The sequence below is a fragment of the Pristis pectinata genome, chromosome 5 (genome assembly GCF_009764475.1).
Source record: "Pristis pectinata isolate sPriPec2 chromosome 5, sPriPec2.1.pri, whole genome shotgun sequence".
Lineage (NCBI taxonomy): Eukaryota > Metazoa > Chordata > Chondrichthyes > Rhinopristiformes > Pristidae > Pristis > Pristis pectinata.
The window spans coordinates 73476241-73499532 of NC_067409.1; the positions used below are offsets into that span (position 1 = coordinate 73476241).

The window sequence follows — 23292 nt, forward strand, 5'->3', positions numbered from 1 at the left end:
TATCTTGAATTGATCTCTTCTATGTTCAAAAGTCAATAATAATCATGGTTTTAGGTTGCTGGTTTTATCTGCGATGGAGATAATAGTAATAGTTATCATGCCCTCAAAATTAAGTAGGACTAAACAGGAGTTAGGATAGCATAAAGATTGGGGCAGAGTACTGTAGGTGTTAAGTGACTGGACCAGTGGATCTCCGGACCATTGATGCAGAAGTTCAAACCCATCAAGGCAGCTGAGGAATTTAAACTCATGTAATTAAAATAAACTTGAAACTGAAAACTAGCCTCAAAAATAGTAACTATGTAACTACCAGATTGTTGCAGAACATTTGGTGCATTAATACCTTCCAGGAAAGGAAAACTGCTATTGTTACCAAGTCAGACCTATATGTGACTCCAGAAACACGAGAGATTGAGTGCTAACTGCCTCAATTTGGGTAATTGAGGACAATAAACCCAGGCATTGCCAGGGACATCTACATTCTCTTGGTGAATGAATAAAGTCAATCCATGAGAATTCTATTTTTGTGTTAATAGGGGCTAAATTTGCTGATAATACAAAGATAGGTGATAAAGAAAGGTTCAAGGAGGATGCATTGAATCTGCGAAGGGATATAAATAACAAGAGATCTCACTGACACATACAAAATTCTGACAGAGTTCGGCAAGCTGGAGACAGGATGTTTCAAGTAGCTGAGTCTAGAACCAGGAGTCACAAGCGTAGTCCATTTAGGACTGGGATGAGGAGAAATCGCACTCAGAAGATGGTGTTTCTTTGAAATTCTCTATCCCAGAGGGTTGTATTGTTTAGTCATCAAGTTCACTTTGAGTTTGATGAACCTGTGGAATTCTCTACAAGATGACTAGGCAGGCCAAGTTGCTGAATATTTTTGAGGTAAATAGTTTTCTAGATACAAAAGGGACCAAAGGGTATAGCAAGAGGGGAAAAAAAACTTGAAATAGAGGATCAGCCATCATCACACCAAATGCAGAGCAGAGTTAGATGCCTAAATGGCTAGGCTTGCTCCTGTGTTTCTACATTAAGCAAATGAGAAAACAATTCACATATAGGAGTATAATGTGAGAAAATGCAAGATTATCTGCTTGGATAGAAAGGATTCTATTAAAAGAACGTCTATTAAATGGAGAAAGATTACAGATTGCTGCAGTACGAAGGGATTTGACGACCTCATGCACAAAACACAAAATTAGCAAACAGGTACGAAAGTAATTAGGAAGCCAAACAGAGTTTAACTCTATTGGATATAGGTGGTGGAATATAAAAGTAGGGATGTCTTGCTACAATTGCACAGAATGTCACAGGAAGGTGATTAGATTCCCTTAATGGAGATGATCATTATTTGGCATCAGTGTGGCTAGTATACTATCTCCTACCTTCAACCCACACCTTGATGTTATCCAGGTCTTGCTGCAGATGTATATAACTAAGTGAGGAGATGCAAATGGAGATATCACTGAAACCCTCTTCTAATTTATGATGGGCAGCTGACAATGTTCAGGCTCAGGATCCCAAGTAATTTTTGAAGCATTTTCCTGGGGTTGAGGTGCTCAACCTAAAGCCATCTTCATTTGTACTAGATACCACAACATTCCCCTTGAATGGACTGGAGGAAGAATATATTCTTATGATTCAAACAGCTTAACATAAGAAATAGCAAAAGTAGGCCATTATTCCACTCATTTTGCCTGCCATTCAGTATCATGACTGATCTGTTATCTCTGTCACTTTCTTGTATCCCTTAATTCCATTCATCTTTTGCAAAAGCAGAACAAGGTTTGAAGGCTTTAAAAAAAATGGATTGCTCGGCTCCAGTAAGAGCAGAGTGCAAAAGCATGGTAAATCTATATATAATGCTGATTAGAACTCAGCTGGAATTCTGGGCACCATACTGTAGGTAAAATGCAGAAGGTTTGATTTGATGACTACACAAGTTATCTACTAGAACGGATCAAGGATGCTGGCTCCAGTTACATGGAAAGGCTGAGGAAGCTGGTGTTCTCCTTAATACAACAAAGATAAAAAGATTGAATGAAAGGTGTATTTGAAAATAAGTTACATTAAAATAATTCATTATAAAGACTATGAAAAGCTTTGATAGAATAAATATTTTTCCATTAAGAGGATCAGTAGCTAAAGGAGAGAGATTCAAAGTTGACTAGCAAAAGTACAAGAGACAATATGATAAAAAACAAAACAGCAAACTGTAATATGGAATTTACTACCTGATAAGGTTGCAGTAGATTGAAGAGTTATATTCTAGGGTGTGGGATAAACACTTGAAGGTGGGAGTAAAAACTCAGTGATAGAGAAGCAATAGGGGAATGGTACTGAAAGAGCACAATGGGCCAAATGATCATGCCACAATATGATCAGGTTACAACTAATAAAATGAATTGACATGAATTTTCTCCTTTATTCATTTCTGAGCTTTGGATGTCTATGGTATAATCAACATGTCACTAATCATCAACTGCTCTTGATGAGACCATGGTAAACATCCTTATTGAACCAGCAGCTCTTCTAGTGAAGATACCAGCAATGGTACGTGGGATGGGGTCCCAGGATAATGAAGGAACTGGGATACATTTCCAAGTCAGACACAGGTAAGTCCAAACATGGATGCTACAGTGTACCGTTAAGATAGTAGCCAAAGCTATGGCCATATCAGTTAAGAAATTTTCACAACTATAACTGCATAACATCCTACTAAGTGGGGGTGCTCACATGCTTCTGAAGCCCTTCTTCCTCTGGGTGGTAAAGGTCACAGGTGTGGGAGGTGCTGTCAAAGTAGCCAAAGCAAGCTGCTGCAGTGCATTTTTGTTTAAGGTATTTTCACACAGCAACCACTGTGCGCTGCTGATGAAGGTAATGCATATTTAGGATGGAGTACCAATCAAGCAGGTTGCTGTGTCCTGGATGGTGCCAAGCATTGAGTGGTGATGAACTTAGATAGTGATCCATCATACTTCTAATTTATGCATCAAAGGAAGTAGAAAGGCTGCAGGAGGCAGGTACTGCAGGACATGCAGTCACTGATCCACTCTTGCAGAGGAACTTCATGTGGTTGGCCCAATTGAGTTTCTACTCAGTGGCAACTTCTAGGATGTTGATGGGGGACTCAGTGATGGTAAAGCCTTTGAGCATCAAGGGAAGGTGGTTAGACTCTCTTGGAGTGGTCATTACTTAGTATTTGTGGCATAAATGTAATTTGCTACTAAATAAATCACTAAGCAAATAAAATAAGTCCCACCTGTCTACTTCTTGTAATTATGGTTTAAGCTGAGTGAAAAAGTTTCCTTTAACTGAAAGACTAAATGGTTAATTTCTTTGCTCACCTGATTTGTAAGGCATGGATCCTTAAACCACTGTAATCAACTTCCTTTTGTTCAAACTCCTTCCATTCCTCATCCTCCTGTAATAAATCTAAAGATTAGTTTATACACATTGATTATTTTATAAATAGACAATCAATGGTCTGTAAAAATCTCAAGGTTTGGCATAATGTAGAAAACAGAACTAAATAAAAAATTAACCAATGAAAGCCAGTGTCTTCTGTTGTGTTGTGAACTGAAGCACCCAAGCAAAAAAATTCTGGGATTAAAAATAAAGGCCATTCAGCTTTCCACGGGTCATTCTTCTACAACCTCATAATTGAACCACGAATATCTGGCTAAATGCATTCCAAATATTCCAGTGACCATGTCCCTACACCTAGCTTATGTAGCCGAAGTGTGGATTCAAGCCAACTCTGGATCTAGGGGATCACAACTCTTTTGGACATACAAATGCTCTGAAATTATTCCCCATGTTCCTGAATTCAAAGTCTTCAGATGGTGCAAAACAGAAACTGTAGCAATAGAGGGGATAAAAGCAAATTTCAGAAGGGCAAGTTAACTTTGCAGACAAGTCAGATGTTTAATGTGAAGTTCAGTGTGAAGTAATGCATCTTGACAGGAAAAAATGAACAGCAGCAACATGCATTATGTGGTATATTTAAGAAGTTCAGGAAAAGCTGGAGGATAATCAAAAGCCTTTGTAAAAGTAACATAAGATGTAAAAGTTATGCTAAAGTTGTAATAATCACTGGACAGGCTTCAGCTACTTTGGTGTCAATTCTGGCCATTGCATGTACTGGGGTGTCATGGATTTAGAGAGAATACAGAGGATTTACTAAAATAATAACTTGCGAGAGACCACCAACATGGAGAGACTGGGGAAGAAAAATGGATTGCCCTCTTAAAGTACAGATGGTTCACAGTCCAAATCATGTGGGAATTCGAAAGAAATACAGAAAAAGTACAAGCAGCAAGAAAAAGTATTTAAGATAATTAGCGAAATAACAAGATTTTAGTTTTTTTTAAACTCGGTGCATAAATATAATACAGATCACTGTCTGAAAGGAGGTTCCAAGGGGAACTGCAATATCCACACTCGAAAGACAAAAACTGTATTATGAGGAAAAGGAGAGAGCAGAATTTGATAACTCTTTCAGAAGTCTGCAAGGTCACAGTGAACATAATGACCTTCTGCATTCTTTGATTAAATGGGCTAATGCACTACTATGTAATGATTGGGGAAAAAAAAGGAAACCAAGTCAGCGATGAAGGATGACTGTCAATGGTGTGGGGTTGCAAAAGGCCAGTGGTGAAAGTATACTAAGCTACTGGCAAGTTGAGGGTGGTGATGTGAAGGACCAGGTCAATAATGGGTTTTAAGAAAGAGCTTACTTGATGCATAGAAAGCAACCCATTTGGCCCTTCAAGCCTGCTCTACCATCTAATACATCATGGCTGATCAACCATCTTAATGCCACATTCCCATTCTCTCCACATACCCCATGACACTTTGCATCTAAAAATCTAATTTTAAATAGATTCAGTTATTTGGCTTCTATGGCACCATGGTAGTGAACTCCACAGATTCATCACCCACTTTCTCATTAGTCCTAAATCTCTTGCGCTGCAAAGGCCGTGACCCACACTCTAGACACTCCATCCAAGAGGCTGGGTCCTCCTCACGGCCAGTCTGTCTAACCCCATCAGAATGTTGCAAACTTGAATGAGACCCCCTCTCACTCAAAGTTCTGGTAAATACAAAGCTAATCAACCTAACCACACCTCACATACAGTCTTGCCATCCTAGTTACCAGTCTGGCAAACCTCATTGCACTCCTAGTTAGGATATCTATTGTGAAGGAGACCAAAACTGCACACAATCCTCCTTGTGTGGTCTCACCAAGACTCTTGGGCTTGTATCCACTTACTATGAAGGCCAACATATCATTTGTCTTAACTGCTTGCTGCAGCTGCAGTGACTGGTGTTCCAAGGACATCCAAATCTCTCTGTGCATCAACATAATTTAAATAATATGCCACCTTTATATTTTCCTACCAAAGTGAAAAACTTTGCATTTATCTACATTATACTGCACCCACCAAGTATTTATTCATTCACTCAATCCAAGCCTCTTTGCATTCTCCTTACAATACCACCTAGTTTAGTATCATTGACATAACTTTAACTGAGGCCCAAACATTGAAAATCCAAGTACACCACATTCACTGGTTTCCTCATCTATTTTATCACCTGTATTCTCAAAACTTCAGGTTGGTAAGACAAAACTTCAAGTTGGTAAGACATGGTGTTGCTAACAAGGTAAGTCAGCAAGCAAATGTGGAGCTGTGCCTATTGAACGTCAATCTTAGCCTTCACTATAGCACAGGGATACAAGTATTTCCTTCAGCCCCCAATGCATATTGCCCCATCCAATAAGATTCCTGACCCGTGATCTGATTCCATATATTCTTCAATTCTGAACATTCTGATAAGATTTTTGCTAACCACAAAAAAAATTAGCTTAATGTTTGCAAAAAGTTTTTTAAAAATGCAGAATAAATCAAGGACCTAAATAGTCCACACTGTTCCTTTGGTTGAGGTGAATTCCAGCTGCAGGATAGGAGTGACTACACTCAATATCAAAGCACATTTTAGAGATTATGGTATCAATAATAACCAATAGACATCATAAAGAGTAGTCAGATCTTCGAGCCTGTGCCACAAATCATTATGACCAATTACCTCAGCTTCATTTTCCTGCATTTTGCCAAAATCTCCCAGTTCCAATCTACCGATCCATGTACTGAATGAACTCAATGACTAAATCACTACAGCCCACTAGAGTAGAGAAATGAGAAGGATAGCCACCCTTAGTGAAGAAATTTCTCATCATCTCACTCCTAAATCGCCTATCCTGATTGGCCCACCCACACCACCACCACCACCACCACCCCCCCCCCCCCCGACTCCTCAGCTGGGGGAAAGGTCCTCCCTGTATCCATCTTGTCAAGACTTGTAAAAATTTTTTTCAACTGAGATTACTACAATGGAATTACGATGTTTTGGCCATTACAGGGACTTAGCTGTCGCAAGGGTAGGATTGGCTGCTTGATGTTCCAGAGTTTAGATATTTCAAAAGCAATAGGGAGGAAGATTAAGATGTGGGGTAGGGTAGGGTGAGGGAGTGGCATTGCTAATCAGGGATAGTATCACAGCTGCAGAATGGGAGGATGTTGTGGAGGGACCTTCTACTGAGTCAGTGTGGATTAAAGTCAGAAACAGGAAGGGAGCAATCACTCTACTTGAGTATTCTATAGGACCCCCAATAGCCACTGGGACACTGAGGAGCAGATAGGCGGATTTTGGAAAAGTGCAAATGTAACAGGGTTGTCATGGGTGACTTCACCTTCCCTAATATTGATTGGCATCACCTTAGTGCAAAAGGTTTAGATGGGGCAGAAGTTGTTAGATGTGTCCAGGAAGGATTCCTAACACAGTTATGTGGACAGGCCAACTAGAGGAGAGGCCATACTGGATCTAGTACTAGGCAATGAACCTGGTTAGGTAACAGACCTCTCGGTGGGTGAGCATTTTGGAGATAGTGACCAAACTCCCTGACCTTTAGCATAGCTATAGATAAGCATAGGAGCAGACAATATGGGAAAGTATTTAATTGGGGGAGGGCTAATTATGACTGTATTAGACAAGAACTTGGGAACATAAATTGGGAACTGATGTTCCCGGAAATGCACAGAAGAAATGTGGAGGTTGTGTAGGAACAACTTGCATCGGGTTCTGGATAGGTTTGTCCTACTGAGACAGGGAAAGGATGGTACGGTAAAGGAAACATGGTTGACAAGAGAGGAGGAACATTTAGTCAAGAGGAAGGAGGAAGCATACTTAAGGTTTAGGAAGCAAAAATCAGGCAGGGCTCTTGAGAATTATAAGGTACCTAGGAAGAAGCTCAAGAAGGTTCTTAGGAGAGCTATTAAGGGGACATGAGAAGGCCTTGGTGAGTAGGATTAAGGAAAACCCCAAGGCATTTTACACATATGCAAAGAACAGGAAGATGACGAGAGGGAAGACCACTCAGGGATAAAAGGGGAACTGTGCCTGGAGGCAGAGGAGGTAGGGGAGGTCCTCAAAGAATACCTTGCTTCAGTGTTCAACAGGGAGAGGTAGCTTGATGAATGTGAGGTCAGCATAGAACAGGCTAATGTGCTGGAGCATGTTGAGGTTAAGAAAGAGGTAGTGTTGGAGCTTCCAAAAAATATTAGGATAGGTAAGTCCCTGGGACCGGACAGGATATACTACAGGTTACTACAGGAAGAGATTGCTGGAATGTTGATCTTTGTGTCCTCCCTGGCCACAGGAATGTACCAGAGGATTGGAGGATGGCAAATGTTGTTCTGTGGTTCAAGAAAAGTAATAGGGATAATCCTGGGAATTATAGATCAGTGAGTCTTACATCAAGGGTGGGCAAACTATTTTAGAGGATTCTTAGGGACAGGACTTATGAGCATTTGGAGAAGCATAGTCTTATTAGGGATAGTCAGCATGGCTTCAGGGGGCAGATCGTGCCTCATGAGCTTAATTGAGTTAGGCTCAAAACAAATTGATGAAGGTAGAGCTGTGGATGTAGTGTATATGGATTTTAGTGAGGCTTTTGACAAGGTTTCCCTTGGTAGGTTCATCCATAAAGTCATGAGGCATGGGATCCATGGAGACTTGGCTGCATGGATTCAGAGTTGGCTTGCCGACAGAAGGCAGAGGGTAGTCATAAATGGAATGTACTCTGCCTGGAGGTTGATGACTAGTGGTGTTCTGCAGTGATCTGTTCTGGGACCCCTGCTCTGTGAATTTTACAAATGACTTGGATGAAGAAGTGGAGGGGTGTGTTAGTAAGTTTGCAGATGACACGAAGGTTGGAAGTATTGTGGATAGTGTGGAAGGTTGTCGTAGGTTACAACAGGATATAGACAGGATGGAGGGTTGGACAGAAGAGGCAGATGGAGTTCAATCCCGAAAAGTATGAAGTGATACACTTTGGAAGATAGAACTTGAAGGCAGAGTACAAAGTTAATTGCAGGTTCTTAGCAGTGTGGAGGAACAGAGGGATATTGGGGTCCAAGTCCATAGATCCCTCAAAGTTGTTGCGAAGTTGATAGGGTGGTTAAGAAGGCGTATGGTGTGCTGGCCTACATTAGTCGGGGGATTGAGTTCAAGAGCTGCGAGGTAATATTGCAGCTCTATAAATCTCTGGTTAGACCACACTTGGAGTATTGTTTAGTTCTGCTCACTTCATTATAGGGAGGATATGGAAGCTTTAGAGAGTGCAGAGGAGCTTTACCAGAAAGCTGCCTGGATAAGGGAACATGTCTTACGAGGAAAAGTTGAGCAAGCTAGAACTTTTCACTTTGGAGCAACGAATGATGAGAAGCGACTTGGAGGTGATTAAGATTATGAGAGGTGTAGATAGAGTGGACAGCCAGCATCTTTTTCCCAGGGTGGCAATGGCCAATACCAAAGGACATCCATTTAGGGTGAATGGAGGAAAGTTTAGGGGAGATGTCAGAGGTAGGTTATTTTTTGTTTAAAAGCACAGAGTGGTGGGTGCCTGGAACACACTGCTGGGGGCGGTGATAGAGGCTGATATAATAAGGACATTTAAAAGACTCTTAGAATAGGCACGTGGATGTAAGAAAAAATGGAGGATAATGGGCTGTGTAGGAGAGAAGGGTGAGGTTGATCGCGGAGTAGGTCTATATAGGTCGGCACAACATTGTGGGCCAAAGGGCCTGAACTGTGCTGTAATGTTCTATTCCTTGTATGGCAAACCTGCCATCACAGGAACTAATATGACAGCTTTCTTCCACCCCCCCCCCCCCAAATTCTCTCCCCGGTTCATCTTTTCCGTCTCCCCTGGTTCATCTTTTCCGTCTCCCCCCCACCCTTACCTAAATTTATTACCTCCCCTCACCTGGATCCATCTGCCCCCCACCACATACCTTTCCAGCTGGGTTTCTTCTTCCTCGGCCTACCCTTCCTATCCCCTCCCAGCTCCATCTGCATCTCACCTGGTTCTACCAGTCACCTACCAGCCCCCATTTCATCCCTTGCTCTCACTGCTTTATACTGGCCATCTTCTCTCTACACTCTAATGTAAGGTTTCAATGCAACACATGGACCATCCAGAGATGCTGCTTGAGCTGCTGAGTTCCCAAGTTTGTTTTTACTTCTTTCAAAGAACTTGAACAGGCACAACAGATGTAATAACCTCCTGCATTCTATAATTCATTAACTGAGCAACTTCACTGACAAGTAATGACAGTTTAAAAAAATTGGAAGTCAGCTACTTTCCCCAAAGATGGAACAAGGGTGCGGTTGCAAGAGTTAGCCACTTACATATATGGGCAACTTACTGAAATTGTACATAGCACATTGGAAGATTATAAATCACCTCAACCCCTGGAAAAGGCTAAAAGTATTCTTCAAAACTCTAGGCTTGACCACCTTCAGCTCCTTCAGTGTCAAAAACTAGAATGATTGTTCATAATTTCATTCGCAGGTCATGAAATAACACTCAATCTCATGAGAGGTCACTCACACAACATAAATGCCTGACAATGACTTCTTCATCTCTTGCATTCCATCACATTACTTTCAGTAACCACTCTAACATTAACACTTTCTTTGGGGTGGAGATTGACACAAGCACAGACTTACCATAAATACCGTGTCTACTAGGGTAGGTCAGAACCTGGTTATTCTGCAAGAATTCACCCACTACAAGGCACATCAGAAGTGTCATGCAATACTACAATATGCTTAAAACTATCCACAAAAACCTCAAAAACTCAAAATGAAAATAAAAAGAAACGACTTCCCCACCCTCCCTGCAGCTTAACAAGCTTCTTTTCTCTCCTTCCCAGTTCTGACAAATGGTCTTCAACCTGGAATATTAACTTAACTCTTGCATAGATGCGGCCTAACCCGAGTATTTCAGCCTAAGGAACGTAGTTTTCACAACCTAGACATCCCACTTAACATTATAATAACCCTTTTGCACCATCTAAGATTATTTTTGCTGTTCAGAACAAAGGGATGCAGCCGAGATATGTTTGCATAAATACACAGCATTAAACTTAGCTAATACAGCCTAAAGGCTAAATGAACAAATGCAATATGGCTACATAAAACCACGTTAGCGCTGCTGAGTCCGAGAGGCTTACAAACTAATCAGACAAAATGAAAGATAAACGCTCAACATGTGCGTTTAAGGATAATTAAGAGAAACAGGAAGCGCTTAAGACCGATGAATGTACGATCGCCAATAGGAAGGGCAAAGGAAATCAGTGAGGGCAAAGGAAACCAGCGAGGCCAGAATTTGAGAAACATGTTTTTTCTTCCCCCATCGCCCACTTCACTCTCAACCTCTCACGTTAACCAGACTTCCCGCTTCATCTTCCTTTCCTTTCCTCTCCCCGTCCGAACAACCCAGAAGATTTTCCCCCTTCCCACCACACATGCAAAGCATGACTCAACCTTCCACCATGCAACGCCCCCTCCCAAAAAGCTCTTCCTCTCCGCCCTCGTGTGCGCCACCGGCCCCCCCATCCATCCTCCACTGGGACGAGGGAGGATATTCTCGACCGCACCTCGGGTGCCAAGACCCTATTCCCTCATGTGCCCCATGCACAAGGCCGGGGGCCTCCAGTGCAACGAGCCGGCGAGGCCTGCTCACCCTGGGCCGCTCCTGCTGCGGGTCCTGGTTCTCCCCCTTCGCCATCCGCTCCTTCTCCTTCTTAGGCTTCTTGGCGACTCCGGTCGGGGCGGGGGCCGTTGCCGGCGCCGCGTCAGCGGACGCCGCGGCCGGGTCGGTGAGCGAGGCCGCAGTCACGGCCGGCTCCGGGGCCGAGGCCGGGGCCGGTGCAGGCTCGGCCGACAAGGCCACGGGCTCGGCCGCCACGGCAGCTTTGGGCGGCGCGGCCGGCCCTGCCTTCGCCACTTTGGTTTTGTCTTTCTTCTTCTTCTTGTCTCTTTTGGCGAAGAAATCATCGAGGCTCTGGTGCTCCCGCTCGGCCATGGCGGCGGTTACCAGGAGACGGCCCGAGACTACTGCCGTCCTGTCCGCGCGCCCATGCCGCCTCGCCGCAGCCCAACTTGCCCTCGCCGGAACCGGAAACCGCCCCGATTGTCAGGCCCGGCGACCAACCAGACCTCCTCGGAGCCAACCAATCGCGGCCGGCGGCGAGGGAATGGGGCGGGCAGGTACGTCCTTTCCATCAGGTTTGGCTGCGTGGAGCGCGGCGGGGGACGTGCGTGTATGTGGGAGGCAACTGACGGGAATAGGGGGCAGTGCATGTGTGTGGGGACAACCAATGGGGTGTGGGGGCGGGCAACTGACAGGGAATGGGGTAGCTGACCGTGTGTGCGTGTGTGGGTAGCTGACGGGGTGTGGGCCGTGTGTGAGAGAGGAGTGACTGCGGCAGGAGGAGACAGGATGGAGAAAGAAAAGGAGCGGGTGAGGTGGGATGGGGAGAGAGAACAGAGCTGGGGCTAGGGAGGAGAAAGGGAGTGGGGAACAGGGGTGGGGGTTGGGAAAGGGAATGGGGTAGGGCGAGAGAAACAGGTGGGGAGGGTACTCGGCCCCTTGCTGCTGCTCTGCCACATAAGATCATAGCCAATCTTATTGAAACTTCAGAGGAGATATGATACTGTAGGTGCTGGAATCTGGAGCAACACACAAAGCATTGCAGGAACTCAAGCAGGTCAGAAGGCATCTTATGGAGGGAAATAGATGATGTTTCGGGTCAAGATTCTTCGCCAATTCGAATGAAGCATTGCTAACTAAAACTTCAATTCTACATTCCCATCTGTCTAGGTATCCTTTCATCTCCTTACTTATCAAGAATTTACCCACATCTGCCTCAGAAGTACTCAAATGCTCTGCTTCCACTGCCCTTTGAGGAAGAGAGTTCTAAAGACTCTTAGCACATGTTTGAGAGTTTGCTTTCAACATCTTTATTCCTTTAAGAAGTATGAATGAAATTTATTATACAAACAAATGATTAATATCTGTGTACACATTGACCAACTGCAGATGAATCTAAAATGCCCTGAACTTTACCCTCACATCTTCAGTCCAGGCTGTCGGCAGGTATCAACATTTATGCCTGTAATAACTTGTGATCCCTTTCCTAACTGTTTCATTCCAAACCAAAGCAGATGACTGGAGCTCATCGTTAGGTTGCCTGAGTTTAGCCGGACAGAGTTCACCCTTTCCCATCAACACGTTTCCATTATTCTTGTTTGTTTACCTTCTATTTGTACACAAGATTATATGTTGTTAAAGTGTCCTTTGGAATAATCTAATTTTTGCTTCATTCATTAGCTTATATTATGGTTAACTATGGTTGACTGGATTTCTGTTTTCTAAGGGGATATGGTTAGCACAAAGTGGCACTTAGTAAAAGATTAGCTCATTGAATGGCAGAGTAGGTACATGGTGGAGTCACAGAAGGGCTACTATTATATCTCCTGTCAACAGCAGTCTGTTGCTGTCATATCCTGCTTGTGATTAGTTCACAAAGAAAGCTGTTTGGTTGGGAAGGGCTTCATGTGAACTGTGCTGGGAGAAGTATCCTGTAGTAGGAGAGCACATGGCTATCATGTGACAGTAACAACACTGACCCCTCTGGTCAGAGGACAGCATTGCTCCTCTGACTGGAAGTGACACCACTGTCAATCAAGGTGTGGCTCCACCCCACCCATCCGGTGTGGGCATAGGGATTGGCCCTGGAGAGCACCTTTGTTCCTGAACCTGCCTGACCATTGGCCTGTCTAAATCACTTGGCCAGGCTCCACCCAGCCCCATAAGAGTGTTGCACTCCCCAGCCCTTCCTCTTTCAACTGCCCCAGGAGTAGTGAAACCACTGGTAAGAGTGTGCACCACCATGTGGTTTGGGAGCATCTTAGATTCCAGGGAGTGTTAGAGCCAATGCTTGTGTAGGTCAAGGTATTCAGGCATTGAAGTATTTATCCTCCATCTTTGAGATTCCAAAAGAACCTTTTCACACAACACCTGGCAAATTGCATAACTAGGGTTATAGAGAGGGCATTCAACTAATTATGTTGAGAGGCCAGGGTTCTAGTGACAGGATGTTTAATAAATCAAAGAAAATGAGAGATCATTGGCACAGGATAGTGAAGAGGTGAATAAAAATAAAACATGATAGAAGAGTCCAGAAAATAACCAAAATTATAGCAGAAATTGAATCCAAAGTAAAAGTTGTTACAAGTTTATCTGAACAAAATGTGCAATATTTGTAACAAGATGGATGAGCTAATGGCAAAATAGAAATGAGTTTGATTTAAAAGCTATTAGAGTTGTGGTTGCAGGGTGACCAGGATTGGCAGTTCAGTATTTCAGATTATTCAATATTCTGAAAGTATAGGGGGAAAAAAAATAGGACAGTATTAGTCAGGGAAGGTACCAATGCAATAGCAGGTAGTGATATAGTAATGATATGGAATAATTTGGAGTGGAAAGGAGACATGTCAGAGTGGTCTATAGGCCCCCCCAAGGTGTTGCCACACAATAGGATAAAGCATAAACAGGCAAATATTAAAGACATGCAAGAAGGGAACAACAATCATCATGGACAATTTTAACCTGCATATTGATTGGACTAATCAAACCTGGCAAGGGTGCCATGGAAGAGGGATTTGTGAAATGCATCAAGGATTGTTTTGCAGGGTAATATGGGAAAGAATCTACTGCTGAACAGGCAGTTTTAGATTTTTCTTTTGTAAAAAGATACAAGAAAACTAGTGCCACAATATGGCAGAATTACAGTTTGAGGGCAATCACCTTGGGCACTGCCCCCAAAGACAATATCAGTCAACTTAAATAAGGGTAATTACAATGGTATGAAGGAAGTTGTTTAAAGTGGACTTGGCAAATAGGTCAGTGCATGAGCAGTAGCTGATGTTTAAGCAACTATTTCATAACACTCAGCAGCAATTTATCCCAATCAGAAAGGTACACAATGAAAATGATGAACTCTGGTTAATGAAGGTAAAGAAAAATATTACATCAAAAGCTAGAGCATATAAAGTAACAAAAGCTATGGTAGACCAGACAACTGGGAATTTTTCAGGAACCAACAGTAGACTAAAAAGCTAATGTGCAGGGAGAAAATTCATTATGACAGTATGACAGTGAAACAAATAGCATAAGCTTCTATGAATGTGTATTAAAATAAGATAAAGGTGTGTGGGAAAGTGAGACTGGGGAATTAATAACAGGAAAGAGCAAATAATTTTATACCAATTCTTTGCATCACATTTCAGTGGAAGACACTGCAAATATCCCAATGATAACAGACAGGTAATTTCAAACAGGAGGGAAGAACTTGTAACAATCCCTATCACAAGGGACAAAATGTTGGAAAAATCTAATGGGACTAAAGGCAGACAAGTCATTAAGACCTAATGGTCTTCAAGGATTTTAAAGAAAGCAGCTGCAGAGATAGAATCTTTAAGAACTCACCAAGTTCTGAGAGGGTGCCAGCTGATTGGAAAACTGCAAATGTGATTCCCTTGTTCAAAGGAAAGCTTAACATGTTGTTGGAAGGTACTAGAGGTATCACTTGGAGAAGCTTAATGCAATCAAGTCAATGTGGTCTTACAAAAGAAATTTTTATAAAAAACCCACACTTGATAAATGTGTTAGAGTTCTTTGATAATATAACAAGCAGAATTAATGAATGTCACAATGCTGGAATCCAGAGCAACATACACAAAGAGTGCTGGAGGAACTCAGCAGGCCAGGCAGCACCTATGGAGAGAAATAAACAGTTGATATTTCATGTCTCTACCAGGAGGTTTTTTGACCAGAAACAAACATTGACTGTTTATTTCTCTCCATAGATGCTACCTGACCTGCTGAGTTCCACCAATAACAGTTAATAGATGTACTGGATTGGGATTTTCATTAGACATTTAAAAACATATCACAAGAGGCTGATGCACAAGTGCTTATGGTTTTGGGGTGGTGGTAGTAGTAGTGGGAAGATCGAAGACTGGACATCACAGAAGACAGAATCAGAATAAATGGATGGCCAGCTGCTGTGGTGCACTTGAGGCAGTGGTGAAATTCATCAATGTCTGCCTTCATAGAGGTGGCTTGCAAGATATGTTCATGCTCAACTTTATCGTTGGGGGGCGGGGGCTGGTTGTTGTATGTGGTGTCATGCAGTGGGGCAGGTTAGTAGAAAACTTTGAATATTTATAAATGGAACTGATCTTTATATGCAGAGGATTCTAGGAATAGAGTGCATAGTTTAAAAAAGTACAAGTGAAAAGCAGATATGGTATAGTTATTACCAAGTTTGGAATTCTAGCATTGGGAATACAAGTGATAGATGTCTGTTACCCATGAGATATTAAGGGATATCTGAAGCAGATGGTATTCCTGCTAAAATTCTAAAACTTGGCCAAGAGGAACTTCAGACATTTACAACCTTGGAGATGCAAGGGACTGCAGATGCTGGAATGTGAAATACTGGTAGAAGCTGTCTGAGCTGCTGGTGTGCGTTTTCAAGCTTTTGACCTGTACTGCTCTTGGAGTTAGTGCACAGTTAAGAGCTTATCCATTGTGCCTCTTTGGTGGACAGCATTCACAGTGACTCAGGGAACAATTCGTCAGCTACTGGTAGGCGATGGCAGAGGAGGACTCTTGAAATGATTTCCCCAGAGAACAGAACACACCTGTCGTTCTTGTAGTCACATTTCTTGAAGATGGTTGAGCCCTAACTATAATAAATGAGATTGTTTGTTGCTACATTCAGTCTGCTGGAGGAACTCAGCTGGTCGAGCAGCATCTGTGGGGGAATGGAATTGTCGACGTTTCAGGTCGAACCCCTGCATCGGTCCAGATTCCAGCATCTGCAGTTTCTTGCGTCTCCGAGGTGGTCCACTCACTGGATGAATGAAGGGGCCCCCACCGCAGACAAGCCCCTGGAAGCATGAGCCTGCGTCCCAGGGTTTGCAGAGTTGCAGAAGCGAAAGAAACTGCCGGGAATCGGAAGCAAATCAAAATAGAGTTAGAGCAAGACACCCTTCGGCCCCTTCACTCACCCAGTGCCATTGACCAGTTGCCCCATTTGCCAGCACCGGACTCGGGGGGATGGGGGTGGTCGTGATTGGAGGGCGCCGATGCCACGTGCGCAGCTGACGTGCGCCGTTGCCGTGGTGATGAGTCTGTCGGGCCTCAGGCTGGCTGAGCGGCGGATTTGTGCGGCGCCGTCGGCGGGCGAGGAGCAGCGGGAGTCGGGGGGCCGCGTTATCCGAATCCGACATGGTAGGCGCGGGGCGACTGCGCTGCGTCCACGGCGACCGGAGCTTTTGAACGGCCGCAGGGTCCCTGAACTGGTGCCGAGGGTCTCGGGCTGGTGTGAGGGGCCTGTAATGGGGGTCGGCCACTAACTGGGCTTTGGGCATTGGGCTTGCTTCCACCCCAGTTGACGAGTGGCAGACGCCTGTGTGATTTACTTCAATTTACGTCGTTGAACACATCGGGAAACAGATTTGGAATGCTGTTTCTGCTAGGAGTTGGTATTCATGGGGAGAGCAGTGTCAGTACAGGATTTGGTGCTTAAAAATACCTGGGACTGTGTTGCAAAAACCAAGTTGCAGATGCAGGAAACTTGAAAATAAAAACGAAGTACTGGAGATACTTATTCAGTGGGCCAGACAGCATCCATGGAGCTGGAAGTTGGGTCCACCACTTTTCTTCAGGATTGTGAAAATAAGGGGACAAGTGTTTTAAGTTGCATGGGCAAAGGAGTGGAACAAACAAGGATGGGGACCAAGATTGTCCAGGTGCCATAAATGCTGTCTGGGTAATGAATGCTTATTAATCTCAGTTGATCTGTCTGGTGGAGTGTAAATTGAGGAAGTTGAATGAGGCTGTTGGGCGGAGAAGTGTTGGAACTGAGATGCAGAACACAGTAGTTACTGGAAATACTTAGACACTACCTAATCTGTGAAGAGAAAAAACACCAAGTTAATATTGAAGGTGGATCACCATGCTAATGTTACCACAACCTTGTGAATCCCTTATCCTTATTAAATGTGACAGCACTTTTTGCAGCAAGACCACAAGACATAGGAGCAGAATTAGGCCATTCAGTCCATCAAGTATGCTTCACCATTCGATCATGGCTGATCTATTTTTCCCCTCTCAACCCCATTCTCCTGCCTTCTCCCTATAACTTTTGACACCCCTACTAATAGAGAACCTATTAACCTCTACTTTAAATATACCCAATGACTTGGCCTCCACAGCCATTTGTGGTAATTAATTCCAGATTCATCACCCTCTGGCTAAAGAAATTCTCCCTCAGTTCCAAAGGGACATCCTTTTATGGAGGCTGTGCCCTGTGGTCCTAGACTCTCACTACTGGAAACATGTCCACTCTATTCAGGCCTTTTAATATTTGGTAGGTTTCAAAGAGATTCTCTTCTTCCCCCCCCCCCCCCCCCAAATATTCTTCTAAACTCCGGCAAGTACAGGCCCAGAACCATCACTCGTGTTAACCCTTTCATCCCCAGGATCATTCTCAAACCTCCTCTGAACCTCTCCAGTGCCAGCACATCCTTCTTTAGACATGGGGCCTAAAACTGCTCACAATACTCCAAATGTGGTCTGACCAATGCCTTAAAACCTCAGTATTACATCCTTTCTTTTATATTCTAGTCTTCTTGAAATGAATGCTAACATTGCATTTGCTTTCCTTACTACCAACTCAACCTGCAAGTTAACCTTTAGGGAATCTTCCACTAGGACTCCCAAGTCCCTTTGCACCTCCAATTTCTGGATTCACTCCATTAGAAAACACCACCTTTATTCCTTCTACCAAAGTGTATGACAATACACTTCCCTACACTGTGTTCTATCTGCCACTCTGCCCATTTTCCCCAACCTGTGCAAGTCCTTCTGAAGACCATTTCCTCAATACTACCTGCCCCACCACCTATCTTTGTATCATCTGCAAATTTGGCCACAAAGCCATCAATTCTGCCATCCAGATCATTAACATCATGTGAAGAGTAGTGGACCCAACAGACCCCTGCAGAACACTAGTCACTGGCAGCCAATCAGAAGAGGCCTCCTTCATTTCCACTGCCTTCTGACAGTCAGCCAATCTTCTATCCATGCTCGTACTTTTCCTGTAATACCATGCACAGCACCTTGTCAAAGGCCTTCTGAAAATTCAAGTAAACAACATCCACTGACTCCTTTGTCTATCCTGCTTGTTACTTCCTCAAAGAATTCCAGCTGATTTGTCAAGCAAGATCTCCCCTTAAGGAAAACATGCTGACTTCAGCCTATTTTAATCATGTTTCCAAGTACCCCAAAACCTCATCCTTAATAATGGTCTCTAACATCTTACTAACCACTGAAGTCAGGCTAACCCATCTATAATTTCCTGTTTTTTTGCCTCCCTTTCTTAGAGTGGAATGAGATTTGTGATTTTCCAATCCTCTGGAACCTTGAAAGATCATTACTAATACCTCCACAATCTCTTCAGCTACCTCTTTCAGAACCCTGGGGTGTAGTCCATCTGGTCCAGGTGACTTATCCATCTTCAGGCCTTTCAGCTTCCCAAGCAGCATCTCCTTAATAGCAACTACACTCACTTCTGCCCCAACTCTAATTTCTGGTACATTGCTGGTGTCTTCCAGTGAAAACTGACTCAAACACATTGTCTGCTATTTTTGTTCCCCATTTTTTTCTCTGGCATCATTTTCCAAGTCTGATGTCCACTCTTGCTTTTACTCTTTATAGATCTGAAAAACTTTTGGTATCTTCCTATTATTGGCTAGTTTGCCTTCATATTTCATCTTTTCTCCCCTTATTGCTTTAGTTACCTTCTGTTGGTTTTTAAAAGCTTCCCAATACTCTAGCTTTCCACTGATTTTTGCAATATTGTATGCCCTCTTTTGCACTTTGACTTCCCTCATCCTCCCTCTAGGGTGCTTCTTCTTGGGATGAAGTGATCCTGCATCTTCCAAATTACTCCCAAAAAGTCTTCCAAAAAATTCCTGCTCTACTACTATCCCTGCTGGGGTCCCCTTCCAGTCAACTTTGGCCAGCTCCTCTCATGCCTCTGTAGTTACCTTTACTCAACTGTAATATTGATGCATCTAATTTTATCTTCTCCCTCAAACTGACAGGAGCTGATCACTGTCTCCCAAGCATTCCTTTACTTTAAGTTCCTTAATCAAATCTGGTTCATTGCACAACACCAAATCCAGAATTGCCTTTTCCCTAGTGGTATGGGCCACAAGCTGCTCTAAAAAACCATGAGGCATTCTACAAATTCCTTCTCTTGGGATCCAATACCAACCTGATTTTCCCAGTCTGCATGCATATTGAAGTCCCCATGACCATAGTAACATTGCCCTTCTTACAGGCCTTTATCTCCTGTTCTAATTTGTACCCCATATCATTCAGAGGCTTGTATACAATTCACATCAGGGAATTTTTCCTCCTTAGTTTCTTAACTCTACCCACAAGGATTCTACATCTTTTCATCCTATGTCACTTCTTGCTGAGGATTTGATTAACCAGAGTCACCCCACCTCCTCTGCCCACCTTTGTCTTTGATAGTATGTATATCCTTGGATGTTTAGCTCCCAACTGCTATCTTCTTTCAGCCACAACTGATGCCTATGTCATACCCGCCAATTTCTAACTGCACTAATAAGCTCATCTACCTTGTTCCATATACTGCACGCATTCAAATAACTCCTTCAGTCCTGTACTCATCACCCCCTTCTCAAATTTTTCTCCATGTTGCCTGAAGTTAAATTCTTATCCTTTTCTAAACTTTATTCTGGAGACTTCAGTAACCTCTCCTGCCCACTTTCCTTTTTACTTTATCCACACTTTTCCAATCTGTTGAACCTACCCCTCCTACAATTTAGTTTAAAGCCCTATCCACAGCCCAGTTAGGTGATTCACCAGGACCCTGGTCCCAGCATGGTTTAGGTGGAGCCCATCCCATCAGAACAGCTCCCTCTCCCCAATACTGGTGTTAATGTCCCACAAATTCAAACCCACTTCTCCCACATCAATCTTTGAGCCACACATTTCTGATCTTATTAACCATGCACCAATTTGCACATAGCTCAGGTAGCAATCCAGAGATTACTTTTTTTCATTCTGCTTTTTAAATTTAGTTCCTAGTTGCTCTTTCCTTGTTCTACCTACCACATGGACCACAACAACTGGATCTTTCCCCTCCCACTCTAAATTCCTCTGTAGGTCAGATGAGATGTGCCAAACCCAGGCAGACAACAGCCTTAAGGATTCTTAATCCTTACAATAGAGAACTGAGATATTCCCCCAACTATACTATCCCCAATTACAACTACATTTCTTTTCTCCCCTTCTTGAATGGCTCCCTGAGCTACAGTTTGGTTGCTCATCCTTCCTAAAGCCCCCAGTCCCACCCACACAGAGCAAGCATCTCAGACCTATTAGACAAACTCAAGGGCTGAGGCTCCTCCAGCACCACCTCTTGGGTTCCCCCTACAAGTTTCACTCACAATCACACCCTCTTGTCCCTCACCACAGACCAAATTTGAAGCAGTTAACCTAATGGGTGTGACTGCCTCCTGAAACAACATCCAGGTAACTCTTCCCCATCCCTGATGTGTCAGTGTTTGAAGCTCAGATTTCAGGTCATTAATTTTGAACTCAAGTTCCTCAAGTAACCAACACTTACTGCAGATGTGGCCACAAAGATCCACCTGCTCCCACAGGATGCTGCTGCAACACATCACCTCATTCTGCATTCCTACTTTATTTAATTAGTTGAAAATTAATATCTTTTTATTTAATTACTGTTATCAGTAACCTCATTTAAGTATCAGCTACAAGCCTACTAAGCAATTAGTCCATCTGAGTAGTGTAAAGAGGTAAGGGTCTTACCTGGTACTCTTGCACCAATGTCTCTCTTCACACACACTGGGCCACTCCACTTTAGCTTACCTTCCTTTTATTGGCAGCAGCTGCTGCCCTATTATCCAATGAGCCAATCAACATACCCTATCAAATGCCTCTTAAAACAAAGATGTATTCACTGGTTCTCTTTATTGGCCCTACTTGCCAAATCAACAAAAATATGATTTTTTTTCAAGTTGACTCATAATTATATAATTTTCCAAGTGCCCTGTTGTTACATCTTTAATAATGGATTTCAGGAATTTGCCACCAAGAAATGTCAGGATAATTAGTCTATTGTTCATTATTTTTCTAATTTCTTAAATGGTGGTGTTGTACTTGCTGCCTTCTGATCTGCTGGAACCATTCAGAATCTAGGGAACTTTGGAGAATTGTCACCGATGCATCTACTATCTCTGTAGTTGCCTCTTTTAGCAGCACATCTGTCAGGTCCCAAGGAGTTGTCATCTTAATTTCTCCAGTACTTTCTCTTCATGATATTAATATTGAGTTTAAGTTCCTTACTCTCATTAGCCTTTGGTTTATATCTGCAACATTTACTGGGCCTTCAGTAGTGAAGATAGATACAAAATAGTTGTATAATACCTCAGCAATTTATTTATTCCTCATAATTTCTTTGAGCATTTGTCAATATAGGACCCAAGTTTACTTTTACTACTCTTTATTTTTACTGAGCAGTGGATGCTCTTCCTTTTTTTTGCTGATTTACTTTCACAATGTATCTTCTCTCTTTCTTGAACTTTTGATGTTTCCAAAAGTCTCTCAATCCTTGGATTTACTACTGTTTAAACAAATTTATAAGCTTTTTTTAAAAAATAAAATCTGGTACTATACCTTCTTAGTTAGCCATGGCTGTATAATTTTTCTTGAACTTTTAATTTTCCAATAGAATACATATTCATTGAGAATTTTTGAAATATTTCTTTAAATGGTTACCATTTGTTTCTCTTCTGGAAAATCTTTTAATCTAATTTCCCAATCTATTTTGGCTAGTGCATCCCTTACACCCAGATAATTATCTCCTATTTAAGCTCAGGAGTATAATTTCTATCATATTGTGAACACTTTTCTCAAGAGGATCCTTTACTCTGATATTGCTAATTAATTCTATTTTATTATAAAAGACAATGTCTAAAATAATCTATTCTCTAGTTTGTGCAGTGGCATATTGTTTCAAAAAACTTTACCAATAGCATTCTATGAACTTAACTTTTGAGTAATTTTTGCACTTTAATTTACTAAGTCTGAGGTTCTGAATTTCAACCTGAAAGCTTCTTCTACATTTTGAGTGGTCACAGGCCAGGGATTCCCATAAATCAGTCAGGATATTACACATTTTCAAGGAGCATTTGAGAACATCCGTGAAATGTGTCCTTTGCTCACCTGGTGATCTCTTGTGACAGGACTCAGTTTAGAGTACCTGTTTCTGGTGTCAGGTGTTGGGATGCAAATGATGTACACAGCACATCGGAGCTGACTGCGTGTAATTAGGGCTTCAGTGCTAGGAATGTTTGCTATGGAGAATTTGCTGATTATTGTTTGCTTATCTTGCTGGCGAATTTGGAGGATTTTGTGGTGACAGTGTTAGTGATATCTCTCCAGTGCTTTGAGGTGGCTATGTAGACAATTCATGTCTCTGAGGCACACAGGACCATAGGGATCACTACTGTGCAGGGTTTGAGGACTTCACTCTGTTTTCCTCAGCAGGTCAAAGGCTGTGCTAGTGGATTGAATGTAACAGTGAATTACATCATCCATCTCTGGAAAAGCATGATTTGCAAGGAGGGAATAGGGAAATCTAACATCAATGGAGTTATCCTCTTGACAATGTGCTGGCAGCATGGTCTGTCAAAGTCGATACCTTATTTTGTCTGAGGGACAAGCACAAGATCTCA

The 23292-nt window shown here is 42.7% G+C and overlaps 2 protein-coding genes across 6 annotated transcripts in view; one reads left to right on the forward strand and one right to left on the reverse strand.

Annotated features, from left to right (window-relative positions):
• The window catches only part of cdv3 (carnitine deficiency-associated gene expressed in ventricle 3), a 34140-nt gene extending 22595 nt beyond the window's left edge, over window positions 1-11545 (reverse strand). The window contains exons 1-2 of one of the 2 annotated variants that reach the window (XM_052016004.1): window positions 11102-11545; window positions 3357-3433 (exon numbers count right to left, since the gene is read on the reverse strand). In XM_052016004.1, the coding sequence (XP_051871964.1) occupies window positions 3357-3433; window positions 11102-11443 (419 nt within the window). In that variant the 5' untranslated portion in view covers window positions 11444-11545. The remainder of the gene's footprint in view (window positions 1-3356; window positions 3434-11101) is intronic. The other variant, XM_052016003.1, reaches the window with a different exon arrangement.
• Window positions 11546-11823: 278 nt separating this feature from the next.
• The window catches only part of lztfl1 (leucine zipper transcription factor-like 1), a 55194-nt gene continuing 43725 nt past the window's right edge, over window positions 11824-23292 (forward strand). For 3 of the 4 annotated variants that reach the window (XM_052016207.1, XM_052016208.1, XM_052016211.1), the window contains exon 1: window positions 11824-11881. In XM_052016207.1, coding sequence (XP_051872167.1) covers window positions 11861-11881 — 21 coding nt within the window. In that variant the 5' untranslated portion in view covers window positions 11824-11860. Of the gene's footprint in view, window positions 11882-16588; window positions 16724-23292 lie in introns of those variants that run through there. The other variant, XM_052016209.1, reaches the window with a different exon arrangement.